The sequence below is a fragment of the Juglans microcarpa x Juglans regia genome, chromosome 8D (genome assembly GCF_004785595.1).
Source record: "Juglans microcarpa x Juglans regia isolate MS1-56 chromosome 8D, Jm3101_v1.0, whole genome shotgun sequence".
NCBI classification, from domain to species: domain Eukaryota; kingdom Viridiplantae; phylum Streptophyta; class Magnoliopsida; order Fagales; family Juglandaceae; genus Juglans; species Juglans microcarpa x Juglans regia.
Window position 1 is genome coordinate 31936740 of NC_054608.1, and position 18377 is coordinate 31955116.

The window sequence follows — 18377 nt, forward strand, 5'->3', positions numbered from 1 at the left end:
AGTAATAAAAATTTAATGATAGAATATTGAATATTAGTAAAAATTAAGTAGTAATAATAAAATAATGAATAGTAATGAAATATTGTGAGAATATATACCATTAATCTTAGCACTCAAACTAGGCCTAAATTTTATAGAAATTGACTATTAAGACAAATTAATATTGTAGGTCCAAAAATTAGCCATATTAATTATAACAATGTTACATGCTAATTATGTATATCAATTCAAAGCATGCATGAGAGTTGACTGGTTGAGATTTTGAGACCTACCCAAGACCAAAAAGGAGCCGCCCATGAGAAAGTACTGTGCATACATGCAAGGGATCACCACAGACAGCTGCACATTTAATTAGATGATTTCTGTCCCTACTTTCAAGATTAATAATCAATATTGGGTACCATTAAAATTCTCCAAGTGTATGGACCAAACCCTGGAACACAAGTGTGGGGGACCCTTTGGAAGGGGGTGGGGGCCCGAGCAGACCAGAACTCACCACCATTGATGGTTCAAGTTTCTGTCTAGAATTCCACTTCCAACAAAGCTATTCTCCAAGTCAAAAACCCTCCATTACTGCTGTTTTTCTCCATTTTTTTAATCTCTTTCGTATTGTTTAGTCCCATTATAAAGCTCAGATAGCAGAAACCGAACCCTTACCTAACCTACTCGATCTACTAGAGTACACTGATACTTATACAATTCAGTCTCTCTAGCTAGCTAGCTAGTTCTCTCTGCGACTGCCATTTGACTGTTTTTCTCATGCAAATGTTCTATAGTCGTTAAACGTACTCGTTTCCACAACCAAAGTATAAGCTCAAGCCTCAAAACACACACACACGCACGCACTCTATCACAAAGATCAGAGATAAAGATAGATCATGGCTAGGGAGATGCAGAAGAACAGCATGTTCATAGAACATGAGCCAGAATCATATCATGACAACGGTGATATTCGGAAGAACCTTGACGATGATGGCCGAGCCAAAAGAACTGGTACGTATTTGAATATATAGCTTATATTAATTACAAGTACATGAGCTTTTTATCGTTTACAGTCTCGAATACTCTCTTTTCTTTTTCCCTTTCCTGACATAATTTGGGTCTGTTTTGTGATAAAAGGGACATGGCTCACCGCAAGTGCCCATATCATTACTGCTGTAATTGGGTCGGGAGTGCTATCTTTGGCATGGGCAATAGCACAATTGGGTTGGGTTGCCGGACCGGCTGTTCTCATGACTTTCTCCTTCATCACCTATTTCACTTCCACCCTTCTGGCCGACTGTTACAGGTCTCCGGACCCCGTCACCGGAAAGAGAAACTACACCTACATGGATGTTGTGAGAGCAAATTTAGGTAAAACTCTATTATTTGATAATCACCACCAACAATCTTTACTTCTTCTGACTAAGACTAAACATTAATTTTAAATTGAAAGTGAGTGTTCCAAAGAACACATCGCTCAAAGCAAAAAGTCACTTGCCAAACTAGCGAAAAGCCTATATATGTAATATTATTAATTTATGGGTTTGGCTTTTGTTCTGGCAGGAGGTAGAAAGGTTCAGCTGTGCGGGTTGGCTCAGTATGTTAATCTTATAGGGGTTACCATCGGTTACACGATCACTGCATCTATCAGCATGGTGTAAGTTTTGATCAACACATGACTTAACTCTGTATTATATATATATATATATATATATAGAGAGAGAGAGAGAGAGAGAGAGAGCGGATAAGCTGCTTATATATATATATATATATATATATATATATATATAAATAATCTCCTTCTGTGTTGGAATGAATATCAGGGCTGTCAGGAGGTCGAATTGTTTTCACAAAAATGGGCACGATGTGAAGTGCCATACATCAAACTACCCTTTCATGATCATCTTTGCCTGCATACAAATAGTGCTCAGCCAAATACCAAACTTTCACAAGCTCTCATGGCTCTCAATCCTTGCAGCCATAATGTCCTTCGCCTATTCCTCCATAGGCCTTGGCCTCTCCGTTGCAAAAGCTGCATCTGGTAAAAAAAAAAAATCTCTCACCATATATTAATTACTCAACACTAAACTATCTCCTGACATATAAGAGGGTGATCCGTATATAATTGAAACTATATATATATATATATATATATATATAGGTGGGGAACATGTCCGGACAACCTTAACAGGAGTCACGGTTGGGGTTGACGTGTCATCAGGACAAGAGAAAGTTTGGAGGACCTTCCAAGCCATCGGTGACATAGCTTTCGCATATGCTTACTCCACCGTTCTCATCGAGATACAGGCAAGTACTCGTGAATGCTATATTTCATGAAATGAAGCATGCATGCATGTATGATCATCTTCATATATATATATATATGTATATATGTATGCATGTATGATCATAAGGTATGATTCTTCAGAATTTTTATGGCATAAGTGAATAATTTTTTACGAGAAACCGTATCAGAAAGTAAGACGTCACGTCAACGTGCCGTAAAAGTTAGAGAGTGATTTATAAGTACCAATTATAAGATGATGATCAGTAGCAAGTAAAAGTGATTTGTAAGTAATAATCTGAATAGTATTGATGATTTAGGAGTAAATTTGAATGGGTGTACATGATCCAAGCATATAAATATATATATATGAGTAATGTTATTCATCATCTTAATTTTTATAATTTTTTTATCATCTTATGATGTGACATTAAGGTGTCGTTTGGATTCGAAGATGAGTTGAGATGAGTTGAGATGAGTTGTGAATAGTAATAAGATGAGTTGTGAATAGTAGTAAAATTTGTGAGTTAAAGTTGATGAATAGTAATAACTAGTAGTGAGATGACTTGAAATGACTTCCGAATACAAACCACCCCTAAGTGATTGAAAATTATTTATTATTTTATTTGTAAATTTATTATCTAATGCCACATCATAAAATGACGAGAGAATGATAAGAATTGAGATGATGAATAGATTTTATATATATATTATATATATATATTGGAATTATTGCTGCATCTAGCTGTACGTATTCTACAGACATAGTAAATTATTGTCAGCCCTAATCAGGTACTGCGTGCATCTCTGGCATCGCGATCATGCATGCGAGCTCCAGCTAGACAAACATGCACATGTCGGAAATTAACATAGATAATATATCTTATATGTCGGAAACATGAAAATCTTTAGCATATTATTATAATGTGATTCATGCTTGGAAATTGAAATGCGTGCTGGCCTGAATAAATGTCCGCAGGCATAGGGAAGTCATGCATATATATACATACATATATATATATATATAATATGCATGCTACCAAGCATTTATAATTAAGGTTTCACATGCATGATCGTCACAACTGCTTATACCTTATAAACAAGAAATTAACAAAAAGTGACTCATGAGAAGCGGCCTTTTTGAAGAAGGCATCCAATAACAAAGACGACAGTACTTAATTAAAAAAGAAGTTTTTTTAGATAATTTCCTAATTTATTATAAATAAATAATTATTGAATTATTCTTCTTATAAACTACTATTTACTATCCCACATCCCACATTTTATGTAAAACACTTTCACATCCTATAAAAAAAAAAATTATAAGTGTGAAAGGTGAAAATAAATAGTGACTGATGTATAGTATTCCTCTAAAATATAACGTAAGAGTAGTACTGATCATGATCTTTATAACGTTGTAGAAAAACTTTTTCGATCTACTTTGTTAAAGTTTCTGTCCATGAATATAAATTGTTTTAACTTGGTTAAAAGTTGCATTAAGTTTTGCTCTTTCATTCTCTCCTCTTTCTCTCTTTCTTTCTTTTTTTTTTTCGATTAATTCATTCTCTCCTCTTGCTAAAATAAAGAGGAACTGATCTTTTATGAATATAAATACCCTGAAAAGATTTTTTTTTAAACAACATATAGAAAAATAAAATTAAGTTTCGTAATTCAAAAACCAAAAACAAATTTAAACAACAAAAACATGGTTCACACAAGTCATCTTATAAATATATATATATATATATATATATATTTATATATATATATATAGTGCATGTGTCTTTTTTATTACATTATTATTAACACTATTATTAAATCACGAATTTTGTGGAGCCATGTGTTGATCAATTAAGAAACAAATTCACTGCAAGAAAATTATTTATTTACTATCAGTTATTTTTTATAAAAATGAGTCTATTCTTGTCATAAATAGTCATATTTATCATAAATAACTTGTCCTAAATAGTAAGTTAATTAAGAGAAAGATAGATAAACACAATACATGAAAAATCAATTATTTTAAAATTCAAACACATTGAATGAATAAATCTAATCATATATTTAAGGTGAGCATGATTTATGAAAGATTTTAGAAATTGGGGAGTCGGGATATGTATTAAACTTGGAGGGCTGCAGAAAGGTGGCCAAGTTGCTTATTCCTTTCTAGGTGATCTGGGTCCACTCGCATTGTCAATTGATAGCGACTTTTTGTTTTGTCTTAAATGTTGTGATAAGGACTTTAGCTAGACTTTAGAGATGACGCATGCATCCCAAAAAAAAAAAAACAAAACAAAAAAAAAAAAAAAAAAGAAGAAGAAGAAGAAGAAAAACTTGCGTACAACATGATCTGGTTTTACATATTAGACTTATTTTTTCTTTTGAACTAAATACTTAAATTATATAATATCATATCAATTAATAATAAATTCAAGATAAAAGAGTAGTATTATTCAAGATTATAATTATACAAGTCTTGAGATTTCAGAACCCTAGTTTACGTATATATAATTACAAGAAAAATAAGTATTTGTGATAAATTATTTACAACGATAATGACTATTTACGACGAAAGCATATTACTTTTAAGCGAAAATAGTCATTTTTTCAAAAAAAAACTAACTATATACAAATAAGTAATTTTCTTGTAACGCGTATGTATGCAAAATTTATATATTTTTAAAAGGTTTTCAAAGTTTATGCTTGAGTGTTAGGCAATAATATAAGCAATAATTATTATCTTAGGCATGAGATAGATATGAAGATTCCATGTGTCTGCTTTGATGGGTAAATATATTCTCAGAAAAAGAATGTTTTTTTTTAATGGCTTGGGATTATTTGTAGAAAAGAAAAGGTGATAACTTGAAAAGAGGCAAAGATTCCCAGTGGACCATTGATGGGTGAACCAGAAATAGAACTTTATGTCTCTATCTCTCAATATCTTTCCTTCTCCTCCATCCCTTTTTGTAGTGCCTTTTCAGTTTTTAATTAATCTCCTGTTCGATCAACATGACTAATTAATGTTCGTTTTTCATGAATATATATATATGTAATTATAATTGTCACATCCTTTGTGATATAGTGTATGGTTTATCACTTCTTAAAGCCTTTCAACTTTAGCCCTACCAACCATAAACAACCACAAATTATATATCTTCAGTGCATGCTACTGTTCGACAAAATGAAAATCTTTTCTATATATTCTCTAATCCAATTAACTTCTTTTTTTCTTTTTAAATTTAGTGAGTACTTTAAATGTTAAAGCTAGGTTTCAAAAGTTAGATTATATCTCTCTAAATTATTGATAACTATTGACATAATTGTTAAGAATCATTATAGTTCTTTTCAGGTCATGCTTAAATTAAAAATCACACAAAAGTAAATTTAGAAACTGGTATGGTTTGATATAGTACATTAGATTATAAAATTACTTTTTATTATAAAATAAATTTAACGGATCATATGAAGCCATATATATCATCAGTTTGTGGTTTTACTTTTGTAAAATCCCTTTATAACTGTAGCACTTATCAAAATATTTCTGACTTGAATATTTTTCATTATACTAGCTAGTTGATCTCGTAGGTTTTTACTTGTTTAATTCTCGACAAATAAGCTCACAAATAGAAATTTTCTTCAAAAAGTTGTATTTTCAACTTACGATTGAAACCCAAAAAACTTACAGGACACACTGAGATCAAGCCCACCAGAGAACAAAGCCATGAAGAGGGCAACTTGTGTTGGTGTATCAACCACCACAGTGTTCTATGTCCTATGTGGGTGCGTTGGTTATGCAGCATTTGGAAATGATGCACCTGGGAATTTCCTCACTGGCTTTGGATTCTACGAACCTTTTTGGCTAATCGACTTGGCTAATGTTTGCATTGCTGTCCATCTCATTGGTGCTTACCAGGTAACCTTAATTTATTCACACATCATTAATTAATACTTTTTTTAACCCATTTATTATTATTATTATTTTTTTATATATATCCATCCATTCAGTTGGAGGGACCAAGCTAATTCAATAGTCCACATATACAGTGAAAGGACTGACCTCCTTAATAGACCACATAGATAGTGGAATGGACCCCCTATATATATATTAGTAGTCCAATTAGGTCTTGAAAAGGAACAATATATATATATATATATATATTGTTCCTTTTCAAGACCTAATTGGACTACTAATATATATATATATATATATATATTATTGGTTATGCATTTTTCAAATAATTAACAATAACTTTTTTTATCCCGTATTATTTTCCAATAACTTAAATAATTTAGAAAAATTTTACTCTTCATCCCTGCACCATATCTCTGCTTTTATTTTTTTTTTCTTTTTATATGTTTTTCCCTTAATAAGTATGATGTAGGAATGATGAGTAAAAGAACTCAATAATTTATGTTGTTTGATAGTTTGAGGTCTATTTCTCGCACTCTCAAAACCATATTCATGCACAGGTTTTCTGTCAGCCCATATTTGGGTTCGTAGAGAGGTGGAGCCACAAACAGTGGCCTGAAAACAAGTTCATAACCAGTGAGTATGCAATCGAAATTCCATTCTGTGGTGCATATTTTGTCAACTCCTTCAGGCTGGTGTGGAGAACAGCATATGTTATAGTCACAGCAGTGATAGCCATGACATTTCCATTCTTCAATGACTTCTTGGGTCTGCTTGGAGCAGCCTCCTTTTGGCCATTGACAGTGTATTTCCCCATTGAGATGTACATTGCTCAGTCCAAATTGCAGAAGTTTTCCTTCACTTGGATGTGGCTGAAGATATTGAGCTGGGCTTGTTTGATAGTATCAATTGTTGCTGCTGCTGGATCTGTTCAGGGGCTGGCTCAGGATCTCAAGAAGTACAAACCCTTCCAATCTCAGCAATAGATTCTGTTCCAAGATCCTGATTCCAAGCAATATTTATAACCATATATAATTTTCCAACTTCAATCAGAATTAGCAGCTAGTCTGTACCTTATATGACTCTGTGCTCCATATATCAAACTGCTCCAAGGTACTATACTGGATTGGATTGGGGCTTCTTTTTTCTTTTTTAGCAAAAACAAAAGGATGTTACAAGCCTACTTGTATCTTCACATAAAAAGCAATGATTGCTGCCTGTAACACAGGCCTACAAGTGTACAACTAAAGTTTGGTTTGTTTAGTAAAATCACTTCATCTCATCTAATTATTATAATTTTATTAAATTTCAAAACAAAATACAATTTTTTCAAATCTCAAAATAAAAATTATATTAAAATATTATATTTTAATAATATTTATTCAACTTTCTTCATATTTCATCTCAACTCATTATTCAAACCGGATCTAAATACATCATTAAGATAAGAGAAATGATTTATCCAAGCCCGATGCAAGCCCTTGTAAAAAAATAGACCACCTTAAAAAAGTGTGAAAAAAAACTATTCTTTATTTGTGAGACCCACTTTTTTTACAAAAGATTTGTGAAGCTTGTCTATTTTGGACTTGTGCCAAACATTACTCTTAAGATAAGGTATGCAGCAATTTGAAACCAGGTTTAACACTTTCTTTAAAGAAAAAATCTACACAACCTTCTACTATTCACACAACCTCCACACACCACACTTTTTTTAATTTTTAATTTTATTTTATTTTATCAAATATTTAATATATGAATAATAAATAGAAAAATTGAATTAGTTTAAAAAGAATAAACAAAAAAAAAAAGATATATATATTAAAAAAATTTTAAAAATATGGTGCGGAGAGATTGTTTAGCATTGCTCTTCTTTAAATGGTAATTTTTGTGTGCTCAGCTACAATCGAGCCCAGGCTAGCATTTTACTCAAGAGGTGAAGTGGGTATTTTTCTTTTAATATTGTAAAACATGTACATGAATTTTTGTGCCTGTAAGAACATTGCTATCTTAATAAATTTATTCACACACCCAAGGAGACTCGAGTACTCGACCCCCAATCTGAAACACCGTCACCACGTTGCCGCTGCTTTCGGTTAGGAGTGTAGACAACAAGCAAACGATTTAGGTTGATTTTCAAGAGAGATATCATAACCCTCAGTGCAATCATAAACGATGAAAAGATTAATAATCATCGATTCCACTAGAAACTAGCCTACATAACTCATCAGAGTTCACATGAATCTACTAATCCACACCATCGAGAGAGAAAACTTCATGCAGTTCAAGAATAATACATTCCAAAAGCGGAAGAATTTTGCTACAAACTAGCATATCTTCACTTGCAAAAAGGAGTACCGTATCTTCCGAAGATTACATGTTCACTTTGCTGCTGCATGTTTGCTTTTACATTTGCAAGATAATCATGACCTAAATGGTTCCCCAGCACATATATTTGCAATCAGCAACCATATTGTAATGGATCCATCATCCATCCGGAATCATAAAAGAAAAAATCAAATAAAAGGTACCATGTACCTGCATGTAGAAGCAGCTTTTCACTAACTACAGTCATCGAAATACCATGAGCGTGAAGAGAAGGGATACAAATGGAAGGAATGAGGAAAACCCAAAAGAGAATTTTTTTAATGATCGGCGACTCCAAAAGAAAATTATGAACAAATTGAATGTGAGCATTAGAAATTCTATAGATTTTTATAATTGGCAAAGTTAACCTATTATGAAAATCACGTATTAAGAATAAAAGACAGGAAGCCCACAAGAATTTACTAGGTTTGACAATCGCGTACATCCAAAACAGAGAAGAACCCATCATCAGTAATAAAGATTACCCCCTCCAATTCTGTTTATAATAAAAAATATCACCAAAAATAGAGTTGATACAGATTTTCTGCCACTACCGATAGCAAATTCATGAATAGATGTTTTTAATTGTCATTGTATATGGAAAACTATTATACAAACAAATTAAACATACAAAACATTCTCACAAAATACAGGGCAGCCCTAGTTGCATGCTCTGCACAACCAAATGTAACTGCACGACTACATATAAACAAAAAAAAAAAATAGCCTTCATGAGAGAGAGAGAGAGAGAAGGGCCTTTGTTTTTCAGTAATAACCATTAAGGACTGCAACTGCGTTAGGGGGAAAAAGAGTAAAACAAATATCATTTAAACAAATTATACGATTTTTAATTTTACCAAATTGCATCAGGAACCTTAAAAGATAATATAATTAACATCCCAGTGAAGAATTTATCTGAAATACGTAGGAAAAATTGTGTTGCCAATATTACAAATGCGCATGGCACACAGTTGCCTAACTTACAACAGCAAATACACAATAAAAAGCATTTGCTTCATCTAGACTATTCGTTATACACACACACACACACACACACATATATAAAAGAAATGCAACATTATTAGAAGCACAGAGGACAACCTTAGTACACAAGTAAGTGCACAAAAGGATATACCCAACTAGCATGGACATCAAAGGTACAATTCAAATGGCTCATTATATCTTCCAGTGAGATAGAGAAGGTATGCTTTTCACATAAGTAAATACCTTAAGGTGAGATTAAAAAAGCATGATTTCAACAGAGAGTAATGGGTCTGCAAAGATTCATATGTTTCTTGTTAAGTTCATCGAAGTTTCAGTATACTCACAGAACAGCTATATTAGAACTCTGGCTACTCCAATCTTCAAGATCCTCTAACTGCATTACCATCATGTTGAATTAACATATGTTAACTGCCATGCATCAGAGCTTTTCAGCGAATTATAAAAAAGCAGAAGAAATTTTAAAAAGTGCTTTTACATCATATGTGCTACATAGTCTGCTGATGAGCATATGGATAGCTCATCTATGCTCATCAGCATTCCTACCTGAATGAAGAGATCAACTGGTCTCAGTCTCACTCATTACAAATGCTTGAATAAGACTCTGTGCTGCATGGGTTTGTTCGGGTGTTCCAGAGATTATAATCATGGTTTCCACTGCTCCATGCTTTGGATCCGTAATTGTGATTTTGGCATCAGAGATCTGAAACAGTGATGGCCATATTGAATATGATAAAGCTATTAATAGACAACTATTATTGTTAGGAAAATGATCAACTTACAACTATTTTACAACTATCTTACTTATATAAAAAAAAACTATTTTACAACTATCTTACAACTCTATATGAAATGAAGGACAGTTTTGTAAAATTGAAATTCATTTTTAGTGAAGTGGCATGATTGCATTGGTTGATTATAAAATGGGTTGTAAAATAGTTGTAAGTGTATCATAATCATTACCCTGTTACATCATGTGTGTGCAAGTTGTTTAAAGGCAAGTAAATTAATCACGGCTAGTGGATTGGTACAATTGGGACACAAAATACATCCAAAATTAATAGAACATGCTAAATGACATGATTTTTTCCGTACATATTAGCGGGGGTTTGGGGGTGATAAACGGTCGGTCCAGACCAGACCAGTCGTTTCAATCTGGATCGAGACTGAGATTGGTCGGTCTCGGTCCATGTTTTAGATGACTGAAAAGTTTCCGTCCGATCCGGACCGGACCAGACCGAATGAAAAATAAAAATAAAAAATATATTTTATATATATTATTTATATAATAATTGTACAATTTATTATGTAATTTTCATCTAACCTATCACCATTAACAATATAAAATTTTAAATATGTTATTAACACTTGTTAATATTCTATAAATTAACTAATATATAATATCAATTAACTTAGCTAATTATATAGTAATTATATAAATTAATAATGTAATTTTCATCTAATTTATTATCATTGACCATATAAAATGTTTTTTTATTGAGTTAGTTACATAATCCACATTAATAGGTCACTTAATTTTAATTTAGTATTTTAAATAAATTTTTTTATTAATTGATTTAAAAAAATAAAAATAAAAAAATAATTAGACCAGACCGAACGAACCGATAGCTACCACTCGGGTCCGGTCCGGTCCGGTCCAGTCCCTATGGGTGTTCGGTCCTAGAAAATGATGGTCCATCACCGGACCGACTGATTTGCACCCTTAGCGGGGTTCCTACTCACCTGCATAAAGGGAATTCTACATCATAAATGTGTTTCACCAACAACCTGGTGAGCCCTCTAGATTGTAAAGTGTCTTATTTGCCTATGAAATATTTGGGCCTCCGTTGGGGGCGACTTTCAAGGTTAGAGCTATGTGGGATGTGGTTGTGGAGAATGTAGATGAAAGGTTGACCGGTTGGAAACAGTTGTATTTATCAAAAGGGGGCCGACTCACATTGATTAAGAGCTCATTAACTAACCTCCCCACCTATTTTTTATCTCTATTTCCTTTGCATGCAGGGGTGGTGAATAGAATTGAGAAATTCTTTCGGGCTTTTATGTGGGGGGAGTGGGGGAGGAAACAAAATTTCATCTTGTTAACTAGAATAAAGTTTGTTCCCCAATTACTAATGGTGGCCAGGGAGTGCATCTTGAGGATTTTCAATAAAGTTTTGTTAGGGAAATGGTTATGGAGGTACCACTTGGAGGGGAATTCGCTGTGGAAGGAAATTATTGACTTTAGATACAGAAGTGCTTGGGGGGCTAGTGTTCTAATGAGAGAGAGAAGGGAGGGGGTATGGCGTGGGCTTATGGAAATTTAATAGGAGAGGATAGCAGAGTTTCGAAAATCATATCCGTTTTGTGGCTAGAGAGGATACTAGAATCAAGTTTTGGCATGACGTTTGGTGTGGAGATCACGCTCTTGATGGGGTATTTCCAGCTCTCTATCGTATTGCAGCTAACATGGAGGCTACTGTGGTGGATTTGCCGGTATTTCCCCATTGTTCTCACCATTGGAATGTCCTATTTAACAGGGATATTCATGATTAGAAATTTGCACACTGTTCAGAATTTTTCAGGTTGATATACTCCATGGGAAACACTATAGCACAGGGGGATAGGATGCAGTGGAGATCCAATGGCAGCAAGAAGTGTACAGTCAGGCGTATTATAAAATATTGGCACCACAAGGTAGTGTTCCCTTCCCTTGGAAGAATATTTGGAGGTCCCAAGTGCCTTCTAAAGTAGCTTTCTTTGTATGGCCTGCTACTCTTGAGAGGATCTACGGACAATTTGAGGAAGAAGGGGCTCATTGGGATGGATTGGTGTTATTTGTCTAAAAAGCAGGGAGAATCAGTGGATCATCTATTATTGCATTGTAAGGTGACAGGGATGTTGTGGAATAAGATCTTTAGAAGAGTTGATGTCGCGTGGTTAATGCCATTGAGAGTGGTTGATCTCTTGGCTTTTGGGAAGGAGATTCAAGGCTGTCCTCAAGTGGCAGTAGTGTGGAAGATGATTCCGTTGTACATTATGTGGTGTATTTGGTCAAAAAGGAATGAGCGATGCTTTGCAGATAGAGAACGCACAACGACAAAGCTTCAGAATTTTTTTATACACACTTTATTGCTTTGGTTTTCAGCCATTGTGCTTAATGGAAACAATGCTCACGTTTTCCTGTCTTTAATCTATCGATCCTAGAATGTATTTAGGTGTTCTTTTGTATACTTCTTGTGTACACGGGCTATGCCTATTTCATTCGTATCAATAAAATTTAGCTCTTACTTATATATAAAAAAAAATGTGTCACCAAGAAGCATAAAGTTTGATCACATAAATCTAATCTAGAAATAATCATCAGACAAAAGAATGGACCTGACGAATTTGCCTCAAACATTCACCGTCTTCTCCATAAATTGTTGGAACAAGAGAACTAGGAACAACAACTTCAAGAGTTGTGCTTGTTATAATAGCTGGTTGGCTTCCTCTAAATTGATAAACAAATGCAATAAGAAACCAAAAACTAAAATCTAAGACAGTAATTAAAACAAATCGGAAAAAAGGGTACAATGTACATACCCGCCAAAACCCATAAATCTTTTTTGGGGGCCTCCAGCAAATTCTGGAAAGCCCATGGGGCCACCACCTTCAATTAGTCCCTACAAGCCAGTTAAGGAATAGAATAAGGAATTATCAACTTACATAGAAGTCTCAGACTATGTGATTGTGTAAAGAAAGGGGGTGAAGGAGATCCTACATTGTTTGGGAATGAGAAGTTCAAACCCTTTATAATGATTCCAAAGTACTCCAATTATAACATTTTTTTTATCAGTAAATAAAATTCTATTAATCATAAGAATAGGCAAGAGTCCTAGAACATGGGACATATACAAAAGCATCACCTATGCATGCTCCAATTGTAACATTGACTAATCCTTTTGGGGTGTAAGCACAGATGTGGCTTTTGATTTCCTTGGATCGTTAGAATAGAGCTGCTTTTTGTTTTGGTTGGTTGGTTAGTACACGGGTGGCAAGATTCTTTAGTATCTATTGCTCTTTTAACTAAAGCATAGTGCTTCGCTTCATACGCAAGAAGTGTAAAAGCTTATGCTGCCGAACTTTAAGAAACAGTACCAGAAGCGAGTTATAGAAATTTACTTATCACAACAAAAAAAAAAAAAAATTCAAATTTACAGCCAGAAAAAACTTGTAAGCAATTCTTTCAAAAAAAACACTATCATAGTAGTTCAATACCTGAGGACCCCATGGCGTTCGTTCAGATATATAAGGGGGGCCACCAAGCCGATGCATATTGTGCATGAAGGGAGAACGATCATCATGGAGATGAAAACCACCATGTGGAGGTGCACCACCAACAGCATCAAACTTGTGGAATGATGGGCCTAGATTAGAATACATTCCTGGAGGCGAGAGTTCCCTCCTTCCCATATATGAAGGGAAAGGAGATACTTGATCCACAAATGCAGGATTTGAAGAATAATTAATAGATGGAAAGGCATCACGAAAAAAATGATGGCGCAACCTAGTTGTTATTTGCAAAAGAGCCTCTTGAACTGCTTCAAATTCTCCATTTATCTGTCAAAGCAAAAACAGCATGAGCAATGACCATGATAAGCGCAAAAATAACCAGAAAAACAATAGGTTCTTAGAATGCCCTTTGGAAAGTTTAAATACTTTATCAACATCTCCGTGTAATTGATCATACGTCAAAAAACAAATTATGATAAATTTCAAATGAATGATGTGCCATAACAAAACATCTTGATAGGTTTTCAAGGGTCCAACCTCGCTCAATGGAATACACACAAACACACCTGAACTACTTCTTCATCTTCTGAGGCACACTTCGGAATCTGTTCCTTCCCCAATATGCGAATATGTGCCCGGGATAACTTCCTCATTTCGGCAATGATGGAACCACCCTTGCCAAGGAGACAGCCAATTTGATTTGAGGAAACAAGAAGCCTCGCCAAAACACCCTGATCCTTATCATCCGGAATAGCCCTCACTATTCTTGTCTGAACTCGAAGAACAGCATCTTGCACGGCAGATATCCTATCATCCGGGTGCTGCAATAGTTTCTGTGGTCAGCACTGCTAAAACTTTGTCCATGAAGTGATAAGAGGAAAGATTCAGCAAGAGGAAATAAAGATATAAAATGTTATGATATATTATCAGGCTTAACCATACCACTGGACCAGATATGACAATAACACGATCCTCTGAATCAGACACAGCTTCCATTACTTTGATCTCACACCCTGTCTCCTGCTTAAGTGTCTTTATGATTGCTCCTCCCTTTCCAATCACGCCTCCTACTCTTTCATTATGGCACATTAATCGGAAGGTTAGCATATCCTGTGAAGGTTTCATTCGACCAGGGATACCACTTTCATGATATTTAGCAAACAGAGGGGGAACAGCAGAATGATAGTCAGAAACATCGCGTGGTCCAGAAGCAAAAGATCGGTTAGGTGGTGGATGTACATCAGGCCTTGGAGGTTGATGGCCAAATGAATGTGCTGGAGGCCCTGAAGAGCTGACAGGGGAAGGGTCATGATCCTTAGGCGGATTCTCCAAAAGCTGCTGAGAAACAGATTGAAGAGCTTTCCTAACTGCATCAGCTTCCCCACTTATCTGCAATGAGTTTAGAGAATACATGGGACAAATAAGATCTCAAGCATCAATTACATTCAAACAAGACAAAATTGCCTAGAAATAAATCCCAAATGTGGACTTATTTCCAAGAACCAAGGCAGTATCCATGGCTGCTACTGTTAAACTTGGATTTCTAGAAGTCCTTCAAATTCACTAAGCAGTATTTAGGAATTAGACAAAAAAGTAATGAAGATGCAAGGTGTCAATGATGGTTTGCTACTCATAAAGGGATGACTGAACAATTAGAACAAATCTACAGAGTTGACAACTACTTCTTAAAGAATGTGATTTTCAGTTTTTATTTCAAGGCTGTCCTTCCTGTTGGTTTACCATATAGATCTGGCCATGAGATATGTCCCCTTCCCACATTTAAGAAGAGAACAACTATTGACACAAAGAAATTACACAAAAGTAAACTCACAAACTGAATTGGCTTTATGGGATTCATTATATCTACTCAACAATAAAAGTAACTTTACAATCTGACGTACCACATCAAGCCACGTCAGTTTGTGGGTTTATTATTGTATAATCCCTTTGTGGCTAAAGTATTTCCAATATAAGAATATATGTAATCTGGAAATCATAGCTGTTATTTTTGGTACTGATAAAGTTGGATATGCTTTTCAAGCAGACAAATGCAAATAAAGCTGCAAACTCTTCAGCTACAGCCAAAAAGCGCCTGCAGTCAGCAAAAAATAACCAAGGATTTAACAGGACAGATAGTATTACATATTGGATTTATATTACTGCTTAACCTCCCAAAGGCCAAAAGATTTTCTGAACAAGATTGTCAGCTCTCCACTATTTATTTGAGTTTGTCAAATTTTAGGCAAAACTAGGGCTTCAAGAAGATATATATTACAGTAAATCACCAATGGAGCTTAAAGGCCTAACATGTCCGTTCTGTCAACTAAACAAAACGATAAAAAAAAACTGTAGGGCATCATGAAAACCTCACCAACTTCAGGTAAAAGCCCAGAGGCAGCATAATAATATAAAGTTGAATTGACAAATAGCAGAAAACTACCAATCATAAAAGCAAATAGCAAAAAACCAATTAAAAGTAGAATTAACTAAACTTATAAAATGTAGATGAGAAAGTTAAATACCCCTGGTCACCCATTAAAATATACTAAATTTATTTTTAATAAGTAAAATAAAATTTTAGTAGAACAAGTAATTAGGCATAGCCCAAAAAAAATATACTAAATAACAATAATGTTATCCAAAACTACCTGAACTAATTCATCAGTAACTGATGCACACAGAGGAAGTTTGTCTCTGGGAAGGATCCGTATTTGTGCCCCGCTTTCAGATGACATCTGCTTGATTACACTGCCACCCTTTCCCAAAAGGCAGCCTACTTGACTGGAAAACACGAGTAACCTCAAAACAATTGAAGACTTACTGCTGTCTTGAGTGTCTTCCTCCCCTCCACCTGCCTCTGTTTCTCCTTCTATTATTCTCTCAAAAACAAGTAAAAGGGCCTTTTGCACGGATGAAGTTCCCTTATCAGATTTAGAATCTCCCACAGTATCAGACTCTTTATCTTCATTGTTCTGACTCTGTTCCATCTCATCATTTTTCTCTTTATCCTTGTTTGTCTCTTCACCACCATCCTCCTGGCTCAGGTCAGTAGCCACCTCAGTCTCTTTATCAGAACCTGAGATAAAAACTACCCTCTCATCACAACCAGGTACAGTATCCTCAACTCTGACCTTTGCCCCAGTTTGTTGTCGAATTTCAGATATGATGGTGCCCCCCTTTCCAATAACGCCACCGGTTTTGAAAGCAGGACATAACAAACGGAAGACAGCACTTCCAAGATAGGATTTCACGGGTTGATTCTGTACCTTCTGCCACTTTCCTTTTCCATTCGGCTCTGCAAGGTTCCGATCATGCGGTCTTTTAGAAGGTGTCAATGGAACAGACATATCTACTATCAAACCTGTTCGCTGCAATTTGTAGCCAATCAATAATATAAACGGAAAAACAAATGAAAAGAAAAATAAAAGGATAACCAACAAAAAAAAAAGTCGAGAAACATTGATTTTCCAAAGCAGATATCGTGAAGTCCATATAGATATATATATTATAAGTAAAAAACGTGAAGTCCATATATCAATCAGCAATATGTTACTTCTAAATGAAAAATATTATTTCACCAGCCATCTGAATAGGAATACACGAAAACTATTTCCCGTTTGGGAAATGTACGGAAAAAGAGCCAGCATACCCAAAATGAACCTACAAAGATATGTCCAAACACTTAATCTAATAAAATTATCAGTATATCTCACAATCTAATTAGTTAATTACTTGTATAAATTAAGTTACGACGCTTACTTTCTAACTATTGCTCACATTTTAAACAGAAACGGATAATAGCTTAGGAAGAAGATGAAATAAAGAAAGCAATGACAAAAACAATTAAAAAGAATTCGTAAATTGCTTAGGAAAAAAAGGAATGAGTAGACAATCACGAAACCTCTGTATGGTTGCCAAGAAAATAGAGGAAAATGTGGAAATCTCATTCCACAAGAAAATGATATCACTATGATTATTATAACTATCAATGAAGCACAAGGAGATATAAACCTCGACATAGGCTTCAGTGGGGTCAGCTTCCCACTATTACCCAAACCAAGACAGCATTATCCAATACATTCAAAACCCCATTTCCTCCTCTTTCTCTCTCTATTTATCAGCAACAGAACCGATACGAACTTCTACTTGAACAGACACAGAGAGAGAAAATGGAAAAGAACGACAATATCCGGAGCTAGAAAACTAAGTCACTCACAGGAGTATATGTGATTCCGAGGAATCAAACAGAATCCGTTTCTCGTATTTGTGGATGGAACTTCTGGGCTGCGTCTTCTTCTTTGGTCGCTTGGAAATTGAATAGCTCTGCACAACGAAGAAAAGGCAGGGAAATGAAAATCCCTAACGTGTTAAGGTTATTTTATCGATATACGGGTCGGACAAGTTCGACCCGGTTCTTATTTTTTTCAAATAGTATTTTCAGTTTAAAGAAAATCTATATAAAATAATAATACACTTACAACACATTTTATAATCTTAAATATAAATATGACACTATTAAAAATAAAAATTAATTTTGCATAACTATCATTCTCGATCCAAACA

General features: G+C 34.5%; 2 protein-coding genes across 3 annotated transcripts; one reads left to right on the plus strand and one right to left on the minus strand.

Annotated features, from left to right (window-relative positions):
• Positions 1 to 528: 528 nt before the first annotated feature.
• On the plus strand, positions 529 to 7464 carry LOC121242533 (amino acid permease 6-like). The gene is made up of 7 exons (XM_041140398.1): positions 529 to 993; positions 1120 to 1353; positions 1546 to 1639; positions 1806 to 2023; positions 2144 to 2289; positions 5952 to 6179; positions 6737 to 7464. Exons 1-7 carry the CDS (start codon positions 879 to 881, stop codon positions 7160 to 7162), a joined length of 1461 nt encoding a protein of 486 aa, XP_040996332.1. The 5' UTR covers positions 529 to 878; the 3' UTR covers positions 7163 to 7464.
• An 870-nt stretch (positions 7465 to 8334) lies between these two features.
• On the minus strand, positions 8335 to 18168 carry LOC121242536 (RNA-binding KH domain-containing protein RCF3-like). 2 transcript variants are annotated; one of them, XM_041140402.1, is made up of 10 exons: positions 18031 to 18168; positions 16463 to 17175; positions 14757 to 15203; positions 14381 to 14635; positions 13800 to 14141; positions 13125 to 13204; positions 12921 to 13032; positions 10089 to 10245; positions 9869 to 9918; positions 8335 to 8711 (listed from the first exon to the last, which is right to left on the minus strand). In XM_041140402.1, exons 2-8 carry the CDS (start codon positions 17159 to 17161, stop codon positions 10102 to 10104), a joined length of 2079 nt encoding a protein of 692 aa, XP_040996336.1. In that variant the 5' UTR covers positions 17162 to 17175; positions 18031 to 18168; the 3' UTR covers positions 8335 to 8711; positions 9869 to 9918; positions 10089 to 10101. The 2 variants fall into 2 exon arrangements, with proteins under 2 accessions (XP_040996336.1, XP_040996335.1); XM_041140401.1 differs by having other exon boundaries at positions 16463 to 17182.
• Positions 18169 to 18377: the final 209 nt, after the last annotated feature.